Source organism: Prionailurus viverrinus, chromosome D2 (genome assembly GCF_022837055.1).
Source record: "Prionailurus viverrinus isolate Anna chromosome D2, UM_Priviv_1.0, whole genome shotgun sequence".
In the NCBI taxonomy this organism is placed as follows: Eukaryota; Metazoa; Chordata; class Mammalia; order Carnivora; family Felidae; genus Prionailurus; species Prionailurus viverrinus.
The window spans coordinates 60,857,702-60,884,989 of record NC_062571.1 but is presented as its reverse complement, the minus strand read 5'-3'; the positions used below and the strand labels follow the sequence as shown (position 1 = coordinate 60,884,989).

General features: G+C 42.5%; 1 protein-coding gene, 1 non-coding gene and 1 pseudogene across 4 annotated transcripts in view; all 3 read left to right on the top strand.

The window, feature by feature from the left end:
* Positions 1–27,288, top strand: part of ARMH3 (armadillo like helical domain containing 3) — a 176,520-nt gene that overhangs the window by 146,845 nt on the left and 2,387 nt on the right. For all 3 annotated transcript variants that reach the window (XM_047825888.1, XM_047825890.1, XM_047825889.1), the window contains exon 25: positions 25,623–25,739. In XM_047825888.1, the coding sequence (XP_047681844.1) occupies positions 25,623–25,739 (117 nt within the window). The remainder of the gene's footprint in view (positions 1–25,622; positions 25,740–27,288) is intronic.
* On the top strand, positions 4,079–4,318 carry LOC125148119 (40S ribosomal protein S29-like; annotated as a pseudogene).
* LOC125148494 (U6 spliceosomal RNA) lies at positions 5,952–6,058 on the top strand. The gene has a single exon (XR_007145576.1). It is a non-coding gene; the product is annotated as a U6 spliceosomal RNA (small nuclear RNA).

Sequence of the window (27,288 nt, the reverse complement as noted above, 5' to 3'; positions counted from 1 at the left end):
TATTTCCACTGCAACCCTTTCCTTAGGAGGTAGCTCAAAACTCTATAAGGTGTGCTAGAAAGAGCACAGTTTGCCACTGTGGTAACATCAGAGGCCTCAAGTGTTGCCATGCAAACTTACCTCTTCTAAGTTGTGCTAACGGGAAATGTTTTTGCTGGGTACCATAACAGTACTTTGACTTTTTGCAGTGATAACTGCACAAAGGAGGTTGCGGTCTTAAAAATGACCCACTCAACTAGAAGAGAAACTGTGGATAGCTCACAACTAGGATTTCTGGTAAAGAATTCTGTCTTTTAGGGAGGGATAGATCCGTGAGTCCTGGCAGGGAGGCAGAGACCCCATGTCACAGTGCTCGTGAGTTAGGAGCAGAGATGATGTTTTCTCTCTCCCTCCGTGATATGTTTCCAAAGAAAGACACCTCAGGTGGGGAGGACAGAGACACTTGCCTCTTGGGTTGAGCGGGGAGGAGTGGCCTGCCTATAATAAGCCACAGAGAAGGAGAACGCCTGATGCAATATTTGTGTGTCATGATTCCCCCACCTTCATTTCCTTGGCTGCCTCTTAGCGTGATTGCGTGCCTTGCTTGTGGAGGGAAAGGGCCTGGGCACTGGGCACACTGGATCTGTAATTAGTGCAAAGAAAAGCGTTACAAGGGCTGTCTAGGGCTTCAGCCAAATAAAGTCAGGGAGGTGGGGGCAACTGCCTAGGGAAATTAAAGAAAGTCACTGTCACCACTCCTTTAACCAGCTGATGGCCTCTCACTAATCACCACTGTGAGGTTCATTATCTGATCCACCTTGCTGAAGGGCAGAACCAGTCTGTCAGATCAATAAATCTCAGGGTAGTGGAAAGCCCTTTGGTAGCAGGCTTGAAAGACATGGACGGACTGGGAGAATTGGCCAACTTATATTGGTTTTGAAATTGAGTTTAATCCTGAAGTATAGGAGATGAAAATAGAAAAAAAGGGGAGAAACTTCTACGTATTATATGCAAGGTAGCTGTATAGAGGAAACAGTTACCTTTTAAAAGGCATCATCTTTTTTAGCCTAAGAGATTTGTTCACCTTTTGGATCCTTGTTTCCAAACAATTATATTGGATAATTGTGCCCTGGAGAGATATCCAGGTTATCCTGGATAGAAAGTCACTGTAAGCACACAGTAGAGGGAGAAGTGCTCACTCAACAGAGCTTGTGATTTTTGTTACCAGGCTGTTATTTGTTCTAGTTCCTGGGCTGTTGGCTTGTTTTCTTTTTTTCAGCCACTTTGAGCTAAAGTGTTTTAAAAAACAACCAATCCTTGCCTCTCAAGGAAACCCTCAAGAACCTCCTTTGGTCTAAGAATTCTCTGATTTTGAGTGTCTTTGGTTAGAGCAATAAGACAAGGAATATGTGCCCTAGCCTCAAGTTCCCCAGAGTAATTTCCTTCGGTGCAACAAGTATAGAAGTATCTGCTATGTGCCACTGCTATGTGCCAAGCCAGGGGCTATAAAAATGCAAAGATTGTGCCTGCCTTGAAGACTTCACAGTGTAAGAATCAGCATCACTACTTCTTGGTTAGACCTTTGCCTGTGTAGACCTCACTCAGCTGATGTATGCGGCATGCTTGCAGCAGCCCCACTTGACCCTGTATAAACCTAAGGACAGATAAAACCTCCCTGGTCTCCTTGTACCCTAGAGAAATATTGCCTCAGAAATCCATAAATGGTTGGCCAGTGACCCTTACTTAGAATGAGTTTCCACAAGGAGAGCCATGATCATTTCATATCTTTATCTTTGCCTCAGTTTCACTAAAAAGGCAAAAATCAGAACCTTCATTAGATTGGTAAAGACAGGAAGGACCCTATAAACCCCCAAGCTTGGCAAATTATTGAGTTTGTCAGAAGGTCCAGGTAAGTACAGCTACTTATAAAAACCTCATGTAGCTAGTGTCCACTTGAAAAGTATTCCAGACACTGTTGATTGCCACCCAGAGCCCGTCTGTCTGTCTATCTATCTGTCTATTCTTTTTATTTGTAGGGGGGAAGAGCATAGAGAAGGGGCAGAAAGAGGGAGAGAGAAAATCCTAGGCAAACTCCACATACAGCACAGAGCCCGACACAGGGCCCCTGAAATCATGACTTGAGCCAAAATCAAGAGTCAGAAATCAAGAGTTGAAATCAAGCCACACAGGTACCCTTGCCCAGAGTCCATTGAATTTGTCAGGGAGGATTTCAAGGAGTGGAGGAGTGGGAAGGAGGAGCACAATGAGGAGAATCCTTGGCATTGTCAAAATACTGAGAATTCCTAACTTAGTTACTTGCCATCAGTCTGAATCATTCTTGCCCCAACCAAAAATGGAATAGTAATACCAAAAAAAGACATAAGCTTACTGCCATAGTTGTACATTTTTTTTTAATTAAAATTTTTAAGAGAAAGAGAGCATACAAATGGGAGAGAAGGGCAGAAGAGGGAGAGAGAGAGAAAGAGAGAGGGAGAATCTTTAAAAATTTTTTTTTTCAACATTTATTTATTTTTGGGACAGAGAGAGACAGAGCATGAACGGGGGAGGGGCAGAGAGAGAGGGAGACATAGAATCGGAAACAGGCTCCAGGCTCTGAGCCATCAGCCCAGAGCCTGACGCGGGGCTCGAACTCACGGACCGCGAGATCGTGACCTGGCTGAAGTCGGACGCTTAACTGACTGCGCCACCCAGGCGCCCTGAGAGAGGGAGAATCTTAAGCAGGCTCCACCCTCAGTGTGGAGCCTGATGTGGGGCTCGATCCCACAACCCTAGGATCATGACCTGAGCTGAAATCAAGAGTTGGGCCCTCAACCAACTGAGCCACCCAGGTGCCCCCATCTTTTTTGTTTTTAATCTAGTCATGATTTACTGAATTTTTAAAAACTTTATTGAGGTATACTTGACATGATATATATCATGCAAATACATATATCCACTATCCACCCCATCCCCACCCCCACAACATGTAGAACATTTCCATCCCTGCAAAAAGTTCTCCTTTGTGGTCAGTCTTAACCATGAGTCTGGGCCCTAATCAACCACCAGTGTCTTTTCTGTGTGCTCTTTTGTGTCTGAGATTCATCTATATTATGACACTCTTAGGTATTTACTGAAAGAGAAATGAAAATATGTCCACTCAAAGACTTGTACACAAGTGTTTATAGTAGCATTATTCATAATAACTAAAAACTAGAAATAACCTAAATGTCCATTAGCAACTGAATAGATTAAAAAATGTGATACATCCATATAATGGAGTATTACTCCTCCATAAAACAGAATAGAGTACTGATACATGCTGCAATATGGATGACTCTTGAAAACATATGCTAAATGAAAGAAGCCACACACAAAGACCCAAAGGATTCCATTTATTTGAAATGTCCAGAATAGACACATCTATAAAGACAGAAAATACATTAGTGGTTACCCATGGCTAGGGTTGGGAAACAGAATGGGGAATGGCTGCTAATGGGTACAAGATTTTTTGAAGGGCTGATGAAAATGTTCTAAGTTTAGATCATAGTGATAGTTGTACAACCATGTGAATACACTAAAAGTATTAAGGGGCGCCTGGGTGACTCAGTCGTTTGATTATCTGACTTCGGCTCAGGTCATGATCTCGCTGTTCGTGAGTTCGAGCCCTGTGTTGGGCTCTGTGCCCACAGCTCAGAGCCTGGAGCCTGCTTTGGATTCTGTGTCTCCCTCTCTCTCTGCCCCTCCCCTGCTCATGCCCTGTCTCTATCTCTCTCTCAAAAATAAATAAACATTAAAAAAAATTTTAAGCATCGAATTGTATACTTTAAATGAGTTAATTTTATGGCATATAAATTATATCTCAATAAAGATCTTTTTTAAAAAATGCCAAACCGTTTTCAAAAATGTTGTACCATTTTCATTCCAACTGACAATGAGTAAGAGTTTTAGCCACTCCATATTCTTGTCACACTTGGAATTGTCTTTTTAATTTTACTTATTCTATGGGTATGCAGTGTTCTCATTATACTACATACATTACAATTTAAAAAAATTAGTATTGTGTTTTGCCTTGTCGCATGCAAGATGTGTCACATCCAAAATGGGTCACCAGCAGCTCTCCTAGAGCCATTTGAGGAAATTTGGCCAGGGTTCTTGTTCTGTTCAAACCCACATGGTCTGATCCAGAAACACAGCCTCGATATGTGCCGGCTGTATTTTCATCAGTGCACAAAGGATATAGGCTTCATTAAGTTGGATTAAGTGAACTTCCTTGAATGGGTCATCCAAGATACCTACCTGATGGTGGATATCTAAGAGACCTAGCTTAATGCTAACTCATTTTACATAAAATAAAAATACTTCAGTTATGGTTCTTAAAAAAAATAAGTAACTTACTATCAATTTTATTTTGCATTATGACAAGTGATGTTGAGCAGTTGTCATTTGCTTACTGGCCATTATATATCTTTTGTGAAGTGTCCAGACTATTTGCTTATTTTAAAAATCAGTGGGTGCCTCGGTGGCCCAGTTAGTTAAAGTGTCAGACTCTTGATTTTGGCTCAAGTCATGATCCCACACGGTTAGTGAGATCAAGCCTGCCCGGTGTGAGTCTGTGCACTGACAGCACAGAACCTGCTTGGGATTCTCTCCCCCCTCTCCGTCCCTCCCCCACGGTGCACACACTCTCTTTCTCAAAGTAAATAAATACTTGAATTTGAAAATCCATTCATTTGTCTTGTGTGTGTGTTATTTAAGAGTTTTTGTGTATTCTGGATGCAAGTTCTTTGTCATATATATTTATTGTGAATATTTTCTCCTAGTCTATGGCTTGCCTTTTGCATTGTCTTAATGATGTTTTTTATAGTCCAGACATTTTAATGAAGACCTATCTATATCTAGTTAGTTAGTTAGTACTTACTTAAAGTTTCTTTATTTTGAGAGAGAGAGAGAATGAGAGAGTAAACACAAGCAGGAGAGTGGCAGGGAGAGAGGGAGAAAGAGAATCCCAAGCACTGGGATCCACACTGTGAGCACAGAGCCTGATGTGGGGCTCAAACACGCCAAGTGTGAGATCGTGACCTGAGCCAAAATCAAGAGTTGGATGCTTAACTTACTGAGCCACCCAGGCTCCCCTAATAACAACTAATTTTAATTTAATTCAACATTCATGAAGATAAATTTATTCATCTTTTTGTAATGATTTGTGCTTCTGTGTTTTATTTAGTAAATCTTTGCCTACTCCTAGCTGTGAAATTTTTCACCTATATTTTCCTCTGTAAGTTTTATACTTCTAGCTTTCACATTTAGTTCCACGATCCATTTCACGTTATTTTTTTAAAAAATAATCTCGGGGCGCCTGGGTGGCGCAGTCGGTTGGGCGTCCGACTTCAGCCAGGTCACGATCTCGCGGTCCGGGAGTTCGAGCCCCACGTCAGGCTCTGGGCTGATGGCTCGGAGCCTGGAGCCGGTTTCCGATTCTGTGTCTCCCTCTCTCTCTGCCCCTCCCCCGTTCATGCTCTGTCTCTCTCTGTCCCAAAAATAAATAAACGTTGAAAAAAAAAATTTTTTTTTTAAATAATCTCTATGTTCAATGTGGGGCTCAAACTCAAGACCCCAAGATCAAGAGTCACATGCTCTACTGACTGAGACAGCCAGGCACTCCTCTGCCTTTTTTTTACATTGATTCTTTTATATGGTGTGTGATGAGTAAATGTTCATTCTACCCCCCTCCACCCCCTACCTCACATATCCAGTTGTTCCACCGTTGTTGTTGAAAAGACTGTTCTCTCTCCTATTGAAGTGCCTTGGCACATTTGTAAAAAATCAATTGACCATATATATGTGGGTTCTGTTCCTTTGGTCTGCATGTCTAAATTTATGCCCTATATTGTTTAGATTATTGTAAGTCTGTAGTAAATCTTAAAGTCGGGTAATATTAGTCCTTTAATTTTGTTCTTTTTAAAACTTGTTTTGTGCTTGCTTTGGCAGCACACATGGTAAAATTGGAATGATACAGAGAAGATTACCACAGCCCCTCTGCAAAGATGACACGCAAATTCAGGACGCATTCCATATTTTTACTAGAAAAAAAGTTGTTTTGGATATTCTAGGGTCCTTTGCCCTTCCATTTAAAGATGAGCTTGTCGGGGTGCCTGGGTGGCTCAGTCGGTTGAGTGTCTGACATGACATGGTCATGATCTCACAGCTCGTGAGTTCGAGCCCCGCGTCGGGCTCTGTGCTGGCAGCTCAGAGCCTGGAGCCTGCTTCGAATTCTGTGTCTCCCTCTCTCTCTGCTCCTCCCCGGCTCATGCTCTGTCTCTCTCTCCTTCAAAAATAAAAACATTAAAAAAAAAAAAAAAAAAAAAAAAAAAGATGAGCTTGTCCATTTCTACAGAAAAAGCCTGCTAAAATTTTGATTGGAATTGCATTGACTCTAGAACCCCAAGATCAAGAGTTGTATTCTCGGGGCGCCTGGGTGGCGCAGTCGGTTAAGCGTCCGACTTCAGCCAGGTCACGATCTCGCGGTCCGGGAGTTCGAGCCCCGCGTCGGGCTCTGGGCTGATGGCTCAGAGCCTGGAGCCTGTTTCCGATTCTGTGTCTCCCTCTCTCTCTGCCCCTCCCCCGTTCATGCTCTGTCTCTCTCTGTCCCAAAAATAAATAAAAGTTGAAAAAAAAAAAAATTAAAAAAAAAAAAGAGTTGTATTCTCTACCACCAGCCAGCCAGGCGCCCCTGGATTTTCTCTTTATTCTGATATAGAATTACAGTGATTGATTTTTAATACTAACTTAACCTTACATTCCTGGGATAAACCCCTCTTGATCATGATAATAGTATTTATTTTATGTGTTACAGAATTTGAATTGCTAATATTCTGTAGATTATTTTTGCATCAGTGTTTATGAGGAATGTTAGTTCCATAGTTTTCTTGTGATGTCTTTGTCTGGTTTTAATACTAGAGTAATGTTACCCTATAAAATAAGTTGAGGTGTAGCAGGATTCTCTCACAGAGAGTTGTGACACTGAGGCTTTTTTTTCCAGGAAGTAACTTTCTTCCTGCTGGCACTGCTCAGTTGGGTTCCTCCCTGAAGAACTGAGCCCCGAATGTCACGTGGCATAGTTTTTAATGTATTTTTTACTTTTCTTAATGTATTTTTTACTTTTTTATCTCCCATATATGGTAACATACGATTAAGTGGTCTCATGTTACAAGGTCATGTTTGCGTTATCATGGGATGTTATCATGTTTGCGTATAACCAGGTTGCCTTGAGGTTTTTTTTTTTTCCTTTCCTTTTCCTTTTCTTCTTTTTTTTCAATAGGGAGGAGACCCTACCACAGGAGCATATTCCTTCCTTTCTCTATTTTTATTTTATTTTATTTTTATTTTATTTTATTTTATTTTATTTTATTTTATTTTTTCTTTCTCCATTTTTTAAAAAAGAGTTTGTGTAGGGAAAAAAAAAGTTTATACAGGATTGGTATTATTTCTTGCTTAATGATTAATAGAATTAACCATTGAGGGCATCCAGGCCTAGAGTTTTCCTTGTGAAGAATTTTTTTTTAATTAAAAAAATTTTTTTTAATGTTTATTCAATTTTTGAGAGTGAGGGAGACAGAGTGCAAGTTGGGGAGGGGCAGAGAGAGAGAGGGAGACACAGAATCTGAAGCAAACTTCAGGCTCAAGCTGTCAGCATAGAGACCATTGTGGGGCTCGAACTCCTGAACCATGAGATCATGACCTGAGCTAAAGTTCAGTGCCCCAAGTGCCCCAAGAATGTTTTTGTTAAGTTTATTTATTTATTTTGAGAAAGAGAGCAGGGGAGAGGCAGAGAGAGAGGGAGAGAGAGAGAATCCCAAGCAGGCTCCACGCTGTCAGCACAGACCCCGATGTGGAGCTCCACCCCATGAACCAAGAGACCATGACCTGAGCCGAAATTAAGAGTCAGATGTTCAACTGACTGAGCCACCCTAGGCACCCCTGTGAGAAGAATTTTTTACCTAAAATTTTATTATGAAAAATTTCAAACATACAGTAAAGATGAAAAATTACATAGCAAATACTGATAAAACCACCTAGATTCTGTCATTTACCATATTTTTTCACATATCTGATCCATAGGATGGCGCTCCATCAATCTATTTTATTTTTTTATGCGTTTCAAAGTAAAATTGCATATATCAGTATACTTCTGTGGGAAGCATTTTAATTAATTCAGCTTTTTTTTTTTTTATGAAATTTATTGACAAATTGGTTTCCATACAACACCCAGTGCTCATCCCAAAAGGTGCCCTCCTCAATACCCATCACCCACCCTCTCCTCCCTCCCACCCCCCATCAACCCTCAGTTTGTTCTCAGTTTTTAACAGTCTCTTATGCTTTGGCTCTCTCCCATTCTAACCTCTTTTTTTTTTTTTCCTTCCCCTCCCCCATGGGTTCCTGTTAAGTTTCTCAGGATCCACATAAGAGTGAAACCATATGGTATCTGTCTTTCTCTGTATGGCTTATTTCACTTAGCATCACACTCTCCAGTTCCATCCACGTTGCTACAAAAGGCCATATTTCATTTTTTCTCATTGCCACGTAATATTCCATTTGTATATAAACCACAATTTCTTTATCCAATTCAGCTTTTTTAATAGACTTAGGAATAGTCAAGTCTCCTACTTGTTCTTGGGCCAGTTTTAGTAATTTGTGTCTTCAGGAATATGGATTGTTAAATTTATTGGTAAAATTTGTTCATGTATATCCTTTTTTCTTTTTTTTTTTTTTAATGTTTATTTTATTTATTTTTGAGAGAGACAGTGAGAGCATCCAAGTGGGGAAGGAGCAGAGAGAGGGAGACAGAGAATACCAAGCAGGGTCCATGTTGTCAGTGCAGAGCCCAATGTGGGGCTGAAACTCCCGAACCATGAGTTCATGACCCAAGCTGAGATCAAGAGTCAATGCTTAACCACCTGAGCCACCCAGGCGCCCCTATCCTTTTTTCTTTTAAATGCCTGTAAGATTTATCATTCATGATGAATAATGTGTATGTTTCCTCTCTTATTCCTGACCCGTCTGGCTGTAGGTTTATCAATTTTATTAATCTTTCCAGAGAATTAGTTTTTAGTTTCATTCATTTTCTGTTATTTTTGTGTTTTCTGTTTCTTTTATTTATATGATTATCTTTGTTATTTCCTTCTGTTTGCTTTGGTTTAATTTGCTCTTCTTTTTCTAATTTCTTAAGGTAGAAACTTAGATAACTAATTTTAATTCTTTTTTTTTCCTAAGTTTATTTATTTTGAGAGATAGTGTAAACGGGGAGGGACAGAGAGAGAGGGAGAAACCCATGCAGGCTCCTCACCGACAGTGCACAGACCATGCAGGGCTTGAGCTCATGAAACTGTGAGATCGTGACATGAGCTGAAACCGAGAGTCAGATGCTTAACCAACTGAGCCACCCAGGCACCCATCTTATTTTCTAATATAAAAATTTAGTGCTATAAATTTCCCCTCTGTTAGCAACATCCTACAAATTTTGGTTAGTTGTGTTTTCATTTTCATTCACTTCACAGTATTTTCTCATATCTTTAGTGATATTTAGAAATATGTTGTTTTGGGAGACCTAGGTGGCTCAGTTGGTTGAGCCTCTGACTTCAGCTCAGTCATGATCTTACAGTTCATGAGTTCGAGCCCTGTATCATGCTCCATGCTGACAATGTGGAGTCTGCTTGGGTTTCTCTGTCACCTTCTCTCTCTGCCCCTCCTCCACTCATGCTGTCTCTCTCTCAAAACAAATAAAAATAAATTAAATTAAAAAATAGAAATGTGTTGTTTTGTTTCTATTATTTGGGGATTTTTTTTTTTAATGTTCTTTTATTTTTGATAGAGAGAGAGACAGGGCACAAGAGCCGGGAAGGGGCAGAGAAGGGAGGGAGACAGAGGATCCAAAATGGGTTCTGCACTGACAGCAGAGTCTGATGCAGGACTCAAACTCACAAACTGTGAGATTATGACCTGAGCCAAAGTCAGACACTTAACCAACTGAGCCACCCAGGTGCCCCTATTTGGAGATTTTTTTTTTTTTAATTAAAAAAAATTTTTTTTAATGTTTATTTATTTTTGAGACAGGGACAGATTGTGAGCTGGGAGGGGCAGAGAGAGAGGGAGACACAGAATCTGAAACAGGCTCCAGGCTCCAAGGCATCAGCACAGAGTCCGACATGGGGCCGGAACTCACAAACCATAAGATCGTGACCTGTGACCTGAGCCGAAATGGGACGCTTAACCGACTGAGCTACAGCTACTCAGGCGCCCCAGGGGATTTTTTTCTTTTTAATGTTTATTTTTTAGAGAGAGAGACAGAGAGCCAGTGGGGGAGGGACAGACAGAAAGGGTAACAGAGAATCCAAAATGGGTTCTGTGCTGACAGCAGAGAGCCTGATGCAGGGTTTGAACTTGCAAACTGGGAGATCATGACCTGAGCCGAAGTCGGATGCTTAACTCACTGAACCACCCAGGTGCCCCTGGGGATTTTTTTTTTTTTTTAATTTTTATTTATTTTGAGAGAGAGAGAAAGAGAGAGTACACATGCACACGAGTAGGGAAAGGGCAGAGAGACAGAGAAAATCCCAAGCAGGCTCCATGCTCAGTGGGGAGCCACATTTGGTGCTCTATCTCATGGCCTTGAGATCACAACCTGAACCATAATAACCAAGAGTCGGTCCCTTAACCAACTGAGCTACCCAGGTTCCCCTTGGGGATTTTCCAGATAAATTTCTGTTACTGATTTCTTATTTTTAATATACTTTTTTTAATGTTTATTTTTGAGAGACAGAGCGTGAGCGGGGCAGGGTTAGAGAGGGAGTGAGACAGAATCTGAAGCAGTCTCCAGCCTCTGAGCTGTCATCACAGAGCCAGATGCAGGGCTCAAACTGACTGACTTCAAGATTATGACCTGAGCCAAAGTCAGTTGCTCAACCCACTGAGCCCCCCGGGTGCCCCTCTGTTATTAATTTCTTACTTAATTCTTTGGTAGACAGAAAATATACTCCATGTGATTGATTTCAGTCCTTCTAAATTTATTGAGATTTGTTTTATGGTCTAGCATATGCTCTATGTTGTTGAATGTTCCTGTGTGCATTTTTTTATTTTTGAGAGAGATTGTATACATGTCGGGGAGAGGGGCAGAGGAGAGAGAGAGAGAGAGAGAGAGAGAGAGAGAGAGAGAGAGAGAGAGAGAGAGAATCTTAAGCAGTCTCTATGTTCAGCACAGAGCCAGATTCGGGGCTTGATCTCACAACCCTGGAATCATGACTTGAGCTGAAATCAAGAGTTAGGTACTCAACCGACTGAGCCACTCAGGCTCCCCAATTCTGTGTGCATTTTAAAAGAATGTATACTTTGCTGTTATTGAATAGAATGTTCTATAAATGACTTTAGGTCAGTTTGGTTGGTAATGTTTAAATCTTCTGTCCTCACTGATTTTCAGTCTAATCGTTTTATCAGTTATGAGGAGTATTGAAACTCACAGCTGTAATAGTAGACTTTTCTGTTTCTTCCTTTAGTTCTGTCAGTTATGCTTCATCCAGAATTTTGAAACTGTCTTATTAGGTATATGTGTATATACCTAATATACACATATAGGGGTAATTAACCTATTAGGTATATTAGGTATATACATATACACATATACCTAATATGTCTTATTAGGTATATGTGTATATACCTAATATACACATATAGGGGTAATTAACTGACCCCTTTATCATTACAAAATTTCTCTCTTTACTCCTGATAATATTCCTTGTTTTGAAGTCTCCTTTTTCACATGTTAGTATAGCAATTCTACTTTAGTGTCTTCAGAAGCATATTTTTGTCTATCTTTTCACTTTCAGCCTATCTGTGTCTTTATATTTTAGGTGAATTTATTTTATTTTATTTTAAGTTTATTATTTTAAGAGAGATCAAGAATCCCAGCCAGGCCCTGAACTGAGGGTGCGGAGCCTGATGTGGGGCTTGAACTCATGGAACTGTGAGATCATGACCTGAGCTGAACTTAGGTGAATTTCTTTTATTTAAAAAAAATTTTTTTTAAGTTTCTTTATTTTTGAGAGAGAGAGAGAGAGAGAGAAAGAGAGAGAGAAGAGAGAGAGGGAAACAGAGTGTGAGTGGCAGAGGGGCAGAGAGAGAGGGAGACACAGAATCCAAAGCAGGCTCCGGGCTCTGAGCTGTTAGCACAGAGCCTGACACGGAGCTTGAACTCATGAACTGGAGATCATGACCTGAGCTAAAGTTGGCTGCTTAACTGACTGAACCACCCAGGTGCCTCTAGGTGAATTTCTTTTAGACAACCCATAGTTGGGTCTTAATTTTGTGTCTAGTCTGACAATCTTTGTCTTTTAATTGAAGTGTTACACTTAATTTATATGTCAATATAGCTATGTTAAAATCTCCTGTATTGGTTTTTTTTTCTTCTTTTTCTCCCACCTGTTCTTTATTCATTTTTTTATGTTCTGCCTTCTTTTGGATTAACTGGATATCTTTTAGTATTACATTTTATGTCCACTATTGACTTTTTTAGCTATACCTCTTCATTTTATTTTTTTAGTGGTTGCTTTTTAACCTATCACAATTTACCTTCAAAATAATGTCCTATGATTTCATGTAACATGTAATAACCTTGCAATCATGTATTTCTATTTGTCCCCTCCTGTCCTTTGTACTAGTGTTGTCATACATTTTTCTTCTAGGTTTTATACATTTCACAATACATTGCTATTATTATTTAAGAAAAAAAATTTTGAACGTTAATTTATTTTTGAGAGACAGAGAGAAACAGGGGAGGGGCAGAGAGAGAGGGAGACACAGAGTCCGAAGCAGGCTTCAGGCTCCAAGCTGTCAGCATAGAACCCAACCTGGGGCTCGAACTCACAGACCACAAGTTCATGACCTGAACTGAAGTCGGATGCGTAACCGACTAAGACACCCAGGTGCCCCTATTATTATTTTTATTTAAACAGGAGAAGAAAACCAAGTTTAACGGTGGACATTAGGTATATGGGGGAGCCCACACAGACATGGAAATTCCCACATTACTATTATTTTTTGCTTTAAAGAGTCAGTTATCTTTTTCCTCATTTTTTTAATGTTTATTTATTTTTGAGACAGAAAGAGACAGAGCATGAATGGGGGAGGGTCAGAGAGAGAGGGAGACACAGACTCTGAAGCAGGCTCCAGGCTCTGAGCTGTCAGCACAGAGCCCAATGCGGGGCTCGAACTCACAGACCGTGAGATTCATGACCAGAGCTGAAGTCGGACGCTCAGCTGATGGAGCCACCCAGGCGCCCCTCTTTTTCCTCATTTTTAAATGCAGATAAAAATATTTTATGTTTATCAATGTGTTTACCATTCCTTCATTCCTATTTATAGATCCAGATAATGTAATTTGCCTTCTGCCAAAAGGACTTCTTTTAACATCTCTTGTAGTGCAGGACTGTTGGCCATACATTCCCTCATATTGTTTGCTTGAAAAAGTCTTTATTTCACCCTCATTTCTGAGGGATGTGTTCTGGATATAGCATTCTAGGTTAACAGTAAATTTTGGGGAGGCACAGATAGCATTTTATTGTTTTCTGGTTTGTATAGGGTTTCTGACAAGAAATGTGAATTCTTTTTTTTCCTTCTGTATCTATTTTCCCCCCTCTGCCTGCTTTTAATATTCTCTCACACGAATTTTCAGTGGTTTTATTATGGTGTGCATTATATCTTCCATTTTGCTCCTTATTATGTTTGTGGATGTTCTAAAATACTTGAACATATTTATAATAGCTCTTTAAATGTCCTTGTTTTTAATTCTGGTATCTCATTTCTGGGTCTGTTTATTTTGGCTATGAGTCACATTTTCCTGTTTTTTTTACATTTCTGGCAATTTTTTATTGGATACTGGGCATTGTGAATGTTAGGTAGTTGAGTGCTAGATTTTGTTGTCTTTATTAAACAGTGTTGGACTTTGTTCAGGAAGACAGGTAAATTCTTTCTGGAATAGCATGATCCACTTGAAACTTCCTTTTTTTTGGTCATGATCTCCATCTACCCTGCCTCCCCAGTTTTATTGAGATTCAATTACCGTGCACTACTTATAAGTTTTAAGGTTATAGCATAATGACATGACTTACATATATTATGAAATGATTACCACAATAAGTTTAGTCAACATCCATCTCATATAGGTACCTAAGAAAGGGCAAAAATGTTTTTTTTTTCCTTGTGACGAGAACTCTTAGGATTCACTCTTAACAACTTTCAAATATGCCATACAGCCATGTCAACTATAGTCAACATATTGTACATTACATCACTGGTACTTATTTTATAACTGGAAGTTTGTACCTTTTGACCAAACTCATACATGGAACTTCTTTTTAATCTTCCTTTGAATAGGTTCAGAATAGCCTTTACTCCAGGGCTAGTTTAGTTCTACTGAGGTGTGACTGCTCTGGGGTCTCCCTGAATGCCCTAGGTGTTCCACAGGTGCTTTTCATTCTGGTCGGTCAAAATTCAAACACCTCTCAGTGGTGCAAGCTTACGGTTTCTCAGTCTTTTTTTATTCTGATCTGATTGAATTTTACCCTATACACGTGATCCTTAGTATTAGCAACAGATTCAGTAGGAACACTATGCAAATTTCTGAAGCTCTTTTCTTTGCCTCATTGCCTCCTCTGGTAGTCCGCCTACAAGTTCTAGTCGCCTCTCCCTCCTGAAATCCAGTGTGTCTGTTTAGCCTAGCAAGACCTTCATGCTCACCTTAATCTCTCCACACACCTGTCCTACACTTCCTGTTATCCAGTGTCTGAAGAGTTGTATCTTTCACAGTTCTCAGTTACTCCATCGTAACTGGAAGTGGAAGTCCTGAACTACTTTTAAAAATTACAATATACCCAGAGTTACTCAGCTGATTTTTTAAAATTTCACTCACTTTTCAGAGAACCTTCCCTTGCATTAACTATTCATATATATTGTCCCATTTTACTTCATTCTCCTCCTTCCTCCTCTGTCAGTCACTGGAGGGGAGAGTCTTGAATAGATATTGGAAACAATATATATAGTAAGCATTTTAATATTATTTTTAATACAATACACTAAAAGTTATCTCTTCCCTTTCCCCATTTTTCCCTTCTATTCTTGGGCCCAGATCCCAGCCTTACACTGATCATTTACACAGGCTCACCCTCAAATCTCTCAAAACAGCATGGAGAATTGAAACATGAAGCTCTTGTGTAGCCGGTATTTTGTCCTTTTAACTGGGTGCTTGATCACTCTGTTCCTTTTTGGCCATGTTTAGATGGACAAGCTTTGTCTTGTATAAGAAGAGGTTAAGCAGGCAGTGTCTGAAGGAAGTAAACCCTGTCCTCTCTGGGTACCAGTTAGTCTTGGAGCCCCTGAACGTAATTGTTTCTTCTCATCTTCTTCTTTTTTTTTTTTTTTTTTTTTTAATTTTTTTTCAACGTTTATTTATTTTTGGGACAGAGAGAGACAGAGCATGAACGGGGGAGGGGCAGAGAGAGAGGGAGACACAGAACCAGAAACAGGCTCCAGGCTCTGAGCCATCAGCCCAGAGCCCGATGCGGGGCTCGAACTCACGGACCGCGAGATCGTGACCTGGCTGAAGTCGGACGCTTAACCGACTGCACCACCCAGGTGCCCCTCTTCTCATCTTCTGAGGTGCAAATCTCTTAGTTACTGTATGCAAAGAAGTGCCAAAAATAACTCAGCAAGACTTTGAACCTGGCTATTCAAAGATCACAGTGTGTATCTGCCTAGATTGTTTTGGACAGTTATCTAATGAGTACCCTGCACAGTTGAGCTGAATTTGTGCAGTTGAAATCCATTGCTAAATTGACCACACCTCGAAAGGACATTCTAGAATGGATCAAACCTGATTTCTGAGAAATTGAAATTGTAGATTGTATGATTGGGAAGTAAAGTGACACTCTTTCCTACCCTTTTAACCTTTGGCCCATCTTTTGTGCAGGACTTAGTTTCTCAGCATCAAGGTTGAACCTGAGCAGTCTGTCCCTCACGTGATGGGACCTGACGGAGCCTAAGCTGTCAGTGCCAGTCACAGACCTATCAGAGCTAATGGCCCTTGCTGCGGCTGCTGTCTCAGGGGCCCTACTACACTGGTGGACAATTTTGTACTTAGAATTAACTGGTGGCAGTGATATAAAGTGGAGGAAGGGTGGACAAAATAGAAGAGATCTTGGATAACTTATTTTCCCTCTTTTAAAAGGTGTGACACTGTTTCAACCGGGCCACTCAATCTCTGCTCAGATATGTAGCTGATTCCAAATCACACTTAGCACTGCTGGCTCCACCCAGTATGCGCTTATGTCTGTGGATGTGTCCTTCCACTGTGGTTTATCTTGAGTCCCCATTTTGCTTATTAGCTCCTTAAAGGCAGGACTCAGCTCTGAGGGCTTTAGAAACCCTATGTGAATACTGAAAAGAGCGCTGGGTGTACTGTGATGGCCTGACCCTAATCTTACCATGTGACCTTGAGAAATTCCTTTCCTTTTTGGTTGGGCCTGAGTGCTACTAAATTAGTCCACAGGCGTGTTGAATGTTTCACTGCTTCTTAGGACTCTGTTGGGCATTGTGGAAAATCTATAATGTAACCCTGGGTCTCTTCCTCCAGGGTGCTAAGAATTCTGCTGTGACACAGTTTCCATAAGAAGTCAGTGGTGGTAGTAGCATGTTTGCTTCTCCAGGAGAGGGCCTGCCACCCTACCTGTCTGCACCTACTAATGCATGAACTCTAAAGCAGTGTGTTCTTTCCACCATAGGAAATCCCTCTTTGAGGAGCCTGTAGAAGACACATCCCTTCCAGAAAGCGGGGGAGGAAAGAGTTTGCCAATTTATGGCAAGCCTTGGAATTTCAGGTTCTAAAAAGCAGTTATTTGTGGAGTTACATTAAAATGAAAGAGAATAATAATAATGAAGCACTCTCTGTGTATCAAGAAGTATGCTTGGCGCTTTGTATCTGTTGCCTTATTCAATCTGCACAACTAGCTCTCTCTAAAGAATATTATTATAACTCGCATTTTACAGTTGAGGAAACTGAAACTCACCCAGCTCTACCCTGCTAGTAAGTGGTAGACCTGGGATGAGTCCAGGCAGGCTGACTCTAGAGCCATACTCTTTTAAATTAACATACAGTGTTATGTTAGTTTCAGGTGTATAATATAGTGATCCAACAATTCCATACATTACTCAGTGCTCATCAAGATAATACACTCTTTGGGGCGCCTGGGTGGCTCAGTTGGTTAAGTGCCTGACTTCGGCTTAGGTCACGATCTTGTGGTTTGTGGGTTCAAGCCCCGCGTCGGGCTCTGTGCTGCCGACAGCTCAGAGCCTGGATCCTGTTTCAGATTCTGTGTCTCCCTCTCTTTCTGCCTCTCCCCCGCTCATGCTCTGGCTCTCTCTCTCTCTCTCTCTCAAAAATAAACATTTAAATATGGCAATAATAAATAATAATAAAAAGATAAGTGCACTCTTTAATCTCCTTCACCTGTTTCACCCATCCGCCACCTCCCCTCTGGTAACCACTAGTTTGTTCTCTCTAGTTAAGAGTCTGTTTTGTGGTTTGCCTCTTTTCTTTTTCTGTGGTTTCTTGTTTTGTTTCTTAAATTCCACATATGAGTGAAATAGAGCCATACTTCTAACTATGTTATTTTAAAAATTATTAGCTGTTGGTTGAAACTCTTTTTCAGGGCCTAAGCACAACTAGATCCAGTAGTGACCCACCAAGGTCTTTACTTGGAGAACATCTATGCAGTGCTTCTTGCTTAGCTAGCCTTGATTTTGAAGACTAAATGTGGATTATGGAGGAGGAAGAATTGTCTTTTTGCTTCTTTATTATCAGAATTCCACTTCCATGCAGTCCAACACCTGAGCAGAGCACCGCTTAACTGTAAGAGTGCCTCTGTGGGTTGTCCTTACACTGGTGAAATTGCAAGGTTAGGGACAGACTTTTATTGCTTCTGGGAGAAGAGAGTGTTGTCCCTCATTGGGAGACATGTCATCAGTTCTGGGGAAAGTCTGGTTTGGAGAAAGTAGGGGAAGGATGGGAGGCTAGATTAGCTCCTTCCAGAGAAAAATGAAGGATGTGACCTCCGATTTCTTTTCAGTCTCTTGCCAAAATTTACAGAGCATTACAGCCCTATGACAAATTCAGAAAAGGGAGTTAGGCAATGCCTTGAGTCAGTCATTCTCATTTTTCGAGGAAAGGGTATCTTCCGTTGAGTTTGAGGAAATTTACTGAGTAGAAGGAGAAAGGTTTCAGCCTGCCTGGCTGAGAAGTACTGTGTTTGACTGTGTTGTTCTTCCATAGACAATGAGAGGGAGAGCTCAGCCTGCATCTATCATAAAAATTGCCTGCAGGGGGGCCTGGGTGGCTCAGTTGGTTAGGTGCCCAACTCTTGATTTTAGCTCAGGTCATGATCTCATAATTGGTTGTGGGATTGAGTCCCCCTCTCCCCACCCCATCGGGCTCAGTGCTGAGCGTGGAGCCTACTTGGGATTCTCTCTCTCTGCCCTTCCCCTGCTAGTGCGAGCACATGCATGTGTTCTCTCTCTCTCTCTCTCTCTCAAAATAAATAAATAAAATTAAAAGAAAAAACTGTCTGCAGCTACTTGGCAGTTGCTCTCCGCTCTAGCAGCCCATTTGCCGCTGAGTGTTGTTGAAGACCTACTCTGCTCAGCACCATTTCTTTAGAGGTAAGACATTACAGTGGAGCAGGGAACAGTTTAGAGAGGTGGCATGGAGAGCAAACCTTTTTATTCAGACCTTCTTGGTTCTCTGAGCACCAAGATAGGTTTGTCCCAAGTCTGGAGCCATTGTGAAGGATGAACTTCATTTCCCAGTGGCTTGTGGTTCTTTCATTACTTCTCCATCATCAGCTCATATAATAAGCAGTACCTGGTCAACTCCCTCTAACCAATGGGAGAGAGAAGCAAAGGCAATATGCAGGCTTATGGGTGGTGATGCTCATGTTTGTGGCTTCAGAGCTTGGATCTCTCAAGCTGTCTTTTCCTGCTTTGTGGGGGAAAAAAAAATGGAGACAAAAAAAATCATATTCTCTAACTAGTGAATAAACATCTGAAATAGAGGAAATGGCCAGAGTCCAGTGGGAGAGATAGATGGAGATTATCATGAAAATCCTCTAAAAAGCCTTTATCATCTTTCGTCCTTATAATTACTTTATCTGTTTCAAATCGTCCAGAGATTAATTATCACCCAGAGATTAATTTTCCTATGATTAGGGGGTTCGGCAGGGTTAAAGCAGAAGACATGGAAGTGGGAACAGAGTGGTTACAGTCTCAGAGAATGGAAGGTTGGCCTTGAGGTATGAGCATTCATTGTAGAGTGTATTCTGGGATGCCTGGCTGGCTCAGTCAGTGGAGCCTGCAACTCTTGATCTTGGGGTCATGAGTTCAACACCCATGTTGAATATAGAGTTTACTTTAAAAAAAAAAAGGTCACACAGTAGGAGGCATTCATCTCCAGCCACCCCAAGCCTGGAGACCACCTGACGGCTGCTGCCAAAGAAGCCCAGTGAAAAGGCCCCTGGGTAATCCAACTCTTGATTTTGACTCAGGTCATGATCTCATGGTTTGTGAATTTGAGTCCTGCATTGGGCTCCACTCTGTCAGCTTGGGATTCTTTCTCTCTCTCTCTTCCCCTCCCCTGCTTGTGCGCGTGCTCTCTCTCTCTCAAAATAAATAGATAAACTTTACAAAAAATAATAAAGACGTCCAGTTGAAGATTAAAGACCTTTGTATTTCAAGCTTCTCAATGAGTACTAAGTAATTAAAATAGCAACCAAATCTCTATTTTGCTGATAATGAGTTTGGAGTGGTCTGTACAGTTTTGGTGGTGGTTGACACCCAACTACAACAAGGCTGAGCAGGATCTTTGGCTTCTATTGGTGGAAATTGACATGCCCTGGAGCCCTGAGGGACCTGGTAATAATGAAAATTTAAACATCAAGCCAACCTTTTCTCCAGGTTACAGCTCTCCACAGATCATGCTTCCCACTTCTTAGGAGTGAGCTTTGAATTCCTTGAATGCTCTCTGAAAGATTAAGTTTAGCCTGTAAACTAAGGAATGTGCCTCAGGTTAAACTAGCCTGCCAATACAGGAAGAACATTGGATTGGGAGTCAGAAAATTCTGTTGTCTAATCCCTGCTTTGTGTTTTTGGATAACTTACAATCTTTCTCGACATCTGTTTCTTCATCTGTGAAATGAGGGCCATGGATTAGGTAGGTGATTTCAAAGGTTCCTTCCAGAACTGTTATTTCTATGGTTCTGTCACCATGGTAACATTGGCAAAAAGAGGTAAGGTTGCCTTCCATATCACTATTCTTACATATTAATGATGATGCCAGACCTCCCAGCTGCCCTTCAGCCACCGCATTCATCTTATTTAAATACATCAAGTATTTTTTCTTTTTTTTTAATTTTTTTTCAAGTTTATTTATTTTGAGAGAGAGAGAGCGCACGCACATACATGAGAATGCAAGCAGTAGAGGGGCAGAGAGAGAGAGAGAGAGAGAGAGAGAGAGAATCCCAAGCAGCTTTGTGCTGTGAGCACAGAGCAGGGCTTGATCCTACTAACCATGAGATCATGACCTGAGCTGAGATCAGGAGTCTGACACTTAACTGACTGAGCCACCCAGATACCCCTACATCAAGTATTTTCTATTTCCATTTCTTGTTTTGTTTCTGTCTCAATAGCCTTCATTCTTCTATTGGTGAGATCCTATCATTTATATTTTTGTGTTTATTTTATATATTATCTCTAATCTTCATAATATTCTAAGAAAATAGTATGATGATGACTATTTTAAGATGAAGAACCTAAAGCTTAGGTCAAGGTCCTATAAGTACTAAATGATGATGCCAAGATTTGACCCTAGGTTTCTATAATTCTGTAGCCTCTTTCTTCAACAAAACAAAACAAAACAAAACACCTTTTTTTTTTTTAAGCTTATTTATTTTTAGAGAGAGCATGGGAGGGGCAGAGAGAGAGGGAGAGAGAATCCCAAGCAGTCTCCACACTGTCAGAGCAAAGCCCTGTGCAGGGCTGAAACTCAACAAATGGTGAGATCATGACCTGAGCCGAAATCGAGCATCGGATACTTACCTGACTGAGCCACCCAGGCACCCTTCTGTAGCCTCTTTCTGTTATATCCCACTGCAATCTTGATAGGTTCCATGTTTATTTCCTATTCTATAAAAAGTCTCTAAGTTTCTCTATTTGGAGAGAATAGTTTCTCTGTTCTCTATTTGTGGTTTCATCCTCATTTGGCAACCTGGCTTTAGGGAAGGCCTGCATGTTGCCCTGGCTGGAAGTGGGCTGGTGGCAGCCTTACATACTCTCCCCAAATAGGTTATACTGTAGATGTCAGTTCAAATTGAGAAAGCAGTGAATACAAGTTTGCTGTCAGGTCGTATCCTATTACTTGGTTGTCTGCTAATTCTCCTTCTGGGAATTCAGTCCATCAGAGATTTGAGACTAAGCAATTTTTCAGGCACAAGGCAAAGCCCTCTGACATCTAGATAGGATAGCCATTTGCAAGAACTTTTCCATTGGTGATTCTCCTTTGCTGCTGTCTTTAGGCCAGAAGTTATTTCCCATTTCAAAGGCTCTGCTAAAAACATGGGGCACAGGCTACTGAATAGTCTTTAGGGAATGCCTATTGTACATGCTTGGAGACGGGTGTGTATGTATGTCTAAAACCTCATCAATTTTGAACTAACTTTGTGCACTGGGATCTCTCTCCTTCCTGATCCTGATATGGCCAAGAGCTTCACAACCTGTGTTATGCAAAACTGGCCTCTGTGGGCATCTCTGCTCAGTTTTTCTTTAATATAACCTGTATCCCCTTGCACCACACCAGGACTGTTAAGCAGTGGATACTGGACATTCTCTGACTTTTGGCTGATACATTACCTGTTACACTCAGGATAGTGGGGTCATTATGGAAAGCCTGCTTCATATGGAATAGAGAAATTAGGTTTCTTCTTCACCAGAATCTGAATAAAGATGTGCAAGGCCCTAGCTCCTGGTTTATGGTTAGAACTATCTGGGGATAAGAACTACCAAATGCCTATTGTCACCAGAAATAACTTTTCATTGTAAAATTAGTAAGCACTTACTGACTATTCCTTATGTGCAAGACACTGGACAGTCATCTCATGCCATCCGTATATGAGCTTTATACAGTTATAGTATAGATAGGATAAGAAAACTGAGGCTCAAAGAGATTAAGTGATGTGTATCAGTTTACATAGCTTGCTAGTGGTTGATCTGGGACCAAAATGTCTCTCCGACCTTAAAGCCTATGTCAGGTGCTTTTCCTCCAGAGACTCCAGGGTTGGGGTTTAGGTTCACACCCCAGTCCCCAATCTGTTCTTCTCTCACCTGAGGCAAAGTGTTTCAGGGCAAAGAAGAGGGCATAGAATCTTTGAAACTGAGGCCGTTTGTGTCTTCCACTTAAGTCCAGAAGATGTTCCTTTGTGGTGAAGAATTATTTATGCACATAGGCTCTTTGGGTTAGTTCAAAATAGGTAAGTACTTCCTGGGCTGTGAAGACAGTTATTCTGGAGTCCCAGGAGCTGTCTAGGTAGCTGTATAGCTACTGGGATGACAGTGTTTCTATCAGTTGTTATGTTACTTTCAGGAATCAAAATGTTTATTCCATGTCCTTTTAGGAAGGTGAGTTCAAATTCTGTTTTATAGAGAGAGACTATAAAACAGAGGCTCATTAGGTAAATTGAGATCCATAGTAAGAGTGAGACTCCCAGTTCAGTTCTCTTTCTATTAGGTCCCTTGCCAGCATCCAGGCTCCTGTCTACTGAGGGCCATATGTGGGGGTGTAAGGACTCCTTAGAGAACATGTGGCTTATCAGTGCTTTTCTGACTTTGAACCTGCCTGGAGCTAAAGTGGTGGACATGGTTCTAGGAAGCCCACAAGCCCAGCAGCTGATGAAAGAAAGTGGGCTTGCACTTGGGAAATAGACTGTTACCTGATGGATTGGGGAGAGACCTCAGCCTAGGAGGTACCTTTGGAATGGCCAGGAGCCAGAGACTGAAGCTGCAAATTGTAAAACCTAAGGTCTTTAGACAGAAGCAGTCTGGGAGATTGTCTTCTGCCTCATTGCTGCCCTCTGCCACGTCCCAGGCCAGTGTGGAGTGTGAGGCCCAAATGGGACATGTTCCTAATGTCTGAAGCTCCAGAAAGCGAAGTCACAGAATAGGAAGTAGCCCTAATGTTCCAAAGTCCCAAATGGACTGGAGTCCAGACTTGAACTTAGAATATCTTCTTCTCTTGGAAATCTAAGAGAGGTGATGAGGGCAGGAGATGGCAGAGGCTGGGTGAACTGAAGGGCAGCTTGCCTTGAATAAAAAAGAAAGAAAGGAAGTAAGGTCTGGACAAGAGGAGAGCTGAGATCATGCACGGAGTCCAGCCAGGCCTTTGGTTTCCTTCCAAGGAGCTGATAGCTCCAAGGCCTTCTCTGTTTTGCCTTCCTTTAAGAAACAGAACTGAGTTCTTCTGCCAAAAGCCAACTTTGTTGGGAATGAAAAATATCTGTTTTTAGACCTTCCACTTGGCCATGGCAAGGGGAGAAAGCCCAGGGATCAAGGCAGCATTGCCTGAGGCCTGAGGCTCTCAGGATGTAGCATCTGACAGGCTGCACCTTCTCAAAATTCGCTTTAGCATAGTATTTGTCTTACCTGATACCCCTTAAGGAAGACTGAGCCCAGGATACTGGCTCATAGGCATTGCTGAGGCTGCCCAGAGTTCAGGGTTAGAGAAAGCATGTAATACTTTGTTCTGCCTGGTTCCTGGGGGCCCAGTTCCATCTTGGAGTTTTGCTTTTTACGGGGTTTTGAGCCATTCACTTCTGAGCCAAGACCTTGTCTATAGATATTTTTGCTACAAGCACAGCCCACATGCATGAGAGGGCTGGATTACTTTGTGAGTGACAGCCATTGCTGAGTACTGGTCCTCCTGCTGACAGAGCTGATAAATGGAATTAGAAGCAAAGGAGCCAGCCCCTACTAGGGTATGTGGGACACAGCCAGGCATAGTGACCTTGAGGAGCTGGGTGTCTGGAGGGAAGGACACTGAGCCTGGAGCCTAGGCTAGACGTTTGCCCTAGCTGTCCCTCCCCCCACCAAACTTGAGGACACAAGCCCTCCTTGTGTTCTCCATCTGTACTCTCCCCTCAGAATTTGTTGGCAGGCAGAAGTGTTTTCTACCAAGTGACATGTGCCCTGGCACAAGATTGAATTGGTGAGAACTGCCCAGAGGTACTTTTGTCCCCCTCAGGAGGCCATCCTCAGTCCCTCTGACCAGTCCTGATTCTAGCTTATTCTCTTCACCCTGCCCTACCTTCTGTTAGAATTAAGTCTTGGGGCACCAGCGTGGCTCAGTTGGTTCAGCATCCGACTTTTGATCTAAGCTCAGGTCATGATCTCACTGTTTGGGAGATCAAGCCCCAAGTTGGGCTCTGTGTTGACAACACAGAGCCTGCTTAGGATTCTCTCTCTCTCTCTGTGTCTCTCTCTCTGTCTCTCTCTCAAAATAAATAGATAGATAGATAGATAGATAGATAGATAGATAGATAGACAGATAGATAGATAGATAGAATTAAGCCTCACTCATTCCTCCCAAGCTCCTTACTGAGCTGGGAGCTCTTCCTGATGTCATAGACTTCTGTCAGGTCAAGTTGCAAAATAGCTACCACCCAGATTACCACAGTGAACAGTCATTCCATCTCCTGGTCTCTCATTTCTGCCCAGCTCCTTTCTAACTTAAATGGTGTGCCCTTCCCCCTGGTTGTCCTTGGCTTTGATTCATGGTCTTATCAACTGAAGTCCTACCAGAACTTCCTTTGGAAGCACTGAGATCCAAGGTTCCTGGAGTCCGTGGAGGTCTGAATCCACCCCACCCCCATAGAAAGTAAGAGAAAGGGGAGAGACCCCTCATCAGAACAAAACATGCGCTTAGCTCTAGCTTAGTCAAGAAAGTGTCCCCTACATCACAAGGCTGGGAGGCCCAAAAGTTCGATCCAGGCAGTGGATAGGAAGACAGTTGGCACTGAGAGATGAAAACAAGCGGCAGATGGTGCTGAGGAACATCCCGGGACTGAAGAAATGTGGTTCCCAGAAAGGGAAAAGGAAGGAGATATTGGCAAAATCTTACTCAGCAACTGTGACAGCCTAGCCAAAGAAAGCTGCAGGATATGGCTGAGAACACATTTATGGTTTGGGGATGTTGCTGAGCTCAGACACTCACTCTTCTGTCACCTCTTCTCGTGCTCTTTTACCATACCCAGAGTAAACAGCCCTGGTGTCCAGGCTGGATGGGTCAGGAAAAGCCAGGAATAGAATAGGTTAGAAAACGGTCCCAGAAACCTGAGGAATTGCTCTGTGACCAGGCTTTTTTTCTGGGTGATAAGTAGTAAGCATGGTCTCTTGGAGGTGTCGCCCCAGCTTGAATCCAACCCAGCAGGGCAGCAAGAGGGGCCTGGGGACCAAGTGACCTAGGGTTTGAATGGCCTAAGCCCTGCCTGGCCTTTGACCTCCTGCAGGTGCTGGAGGTAGTACGAGCCAACTATGACACGCTCACACTGAAGCTGCAGGATGGCCTGGACCAGTATGAGCGCTATTCGGAGCAGCACAAGGAAGCTGCCTTCTTCAAGGAGCTGGTGAGTCTGCCCCGCCTCCACCTCTGCCTGTGTCTCCTGAGGGCCCTTTCCCAGCCGGTGCGTTGTACTGTGCAGGTGGGCATCTAAGGAAACAACCACAGTTTGCCAAAGGCTGATGAAATAAGACTTGAGGAGTCTGCTGGGATTGGGTGTGCGAATTGTCTCCTGAAGCAGCCCAGGACCAGGCAGTGAGAGAAGATATTCCCCAGGGTACTGGTGCCAGGCGGGGAAGTGTGAGAAGCCTGAGGCAGCATTGCCCATCTCTCTTCTGCAGCCATGGAGACGGCCCTTGCACAGCTCCAGCTGGGCCTGGGGTTTGACGTGTGTGGCAGCTCTGGCTCATTACCCCGTATCCTGTCTTCCAGCAGCTAATGAGAGTCATTGATTCTTCTCCTCCTTATGCAATCACTTCTTCCTAAATTCCTAACTGGCTTCTGGTCTGAGTGCCCTCCCGATCTAGTTCTCCAGTCTTCACTCCTCACCCCACGCCCCCCTTTCCCATCACTCAGCCTCCTGCAGCCCCTACCCCTGGCCACCTGGAGTCAGTGAGCATTTGCTCTGCCTCCTACTAGTCTCCCAGTCAGCCCTGCCACGGAACTGGGCTCTCCCCGTTGATAGTCTGTCTGCTGCCCTGTGCTTAGAGCTGCTCTCAGGAAGAGCGAAGCCCCCCCCCCCCCCCCCCGCCCCTCCAGCCTGGGTGTACACGAATGTCATGGCTGCGAGTTGAGACCAGACCATACTTCCTTCCCATAGCCTCAGCCCTCCCACTGCTGGGACAGAACTCACCTCAGCCCAGCTTTTACTTCCCTATGCCAAGTTTATGATGAAGGTGCTGGGTTGTAGATTATCTGTCTTATGCTGAACACAGCCCTGCTCTGACCCTGACATGAGATTCCTGAGATTTTGGACTTCCCCAGGGTGAGGGAGATCTGCTCTGGAAGTGAGTGAGTTGGGAGCAGGGAAACAATTGATATAAAGAGATAGCAGAGTCGAGTATGTTTATGGGGTCAAGTATATTTATGGCAAGTCTTTAAGTTGTTGTGGGGGGATTACTGGGGGCCCAGACTTCACAAAGAGAGTAAGTAATTGGAGAGGAAAAGATTGTGGAGGAGTTAGGGGAGCTCTCTTGGTACTAGCCTCTACCTGACTCAGTTCTCCTTATATCTCTACCTCTAGCACCAGGGAGCAAAGAGGGTCTGGTTGGGCTTGGAGGTAATGAGCTTGAGCCGCCCGCTGTTTGCCGTGCTGCCCTTGCCTCTGCCTCCTGCCTGATGACTTCATTATGTTTCCCATAGCTAAGCAGAAATTGAAGGAAAGCTCCGTGGTCTTTGGGGCCCAGGATAGATACACATGCTTTTTCTCCTCCTTCTCCCACTTTGTCTCTTAAACAACATTCACTTCTGTTGCCCATGAACAGCACTCCTTCCAGAGTGTGCTGGATTCCTCCCAGAACCCAGTCAGAGTAGAGAGTTTGGCCCTTTGACCCCTTCTCCACAGTCCTTTCCCCCACTGGCAGAGGCAACACTTCCTGCAAGGCTCTCCATCTATT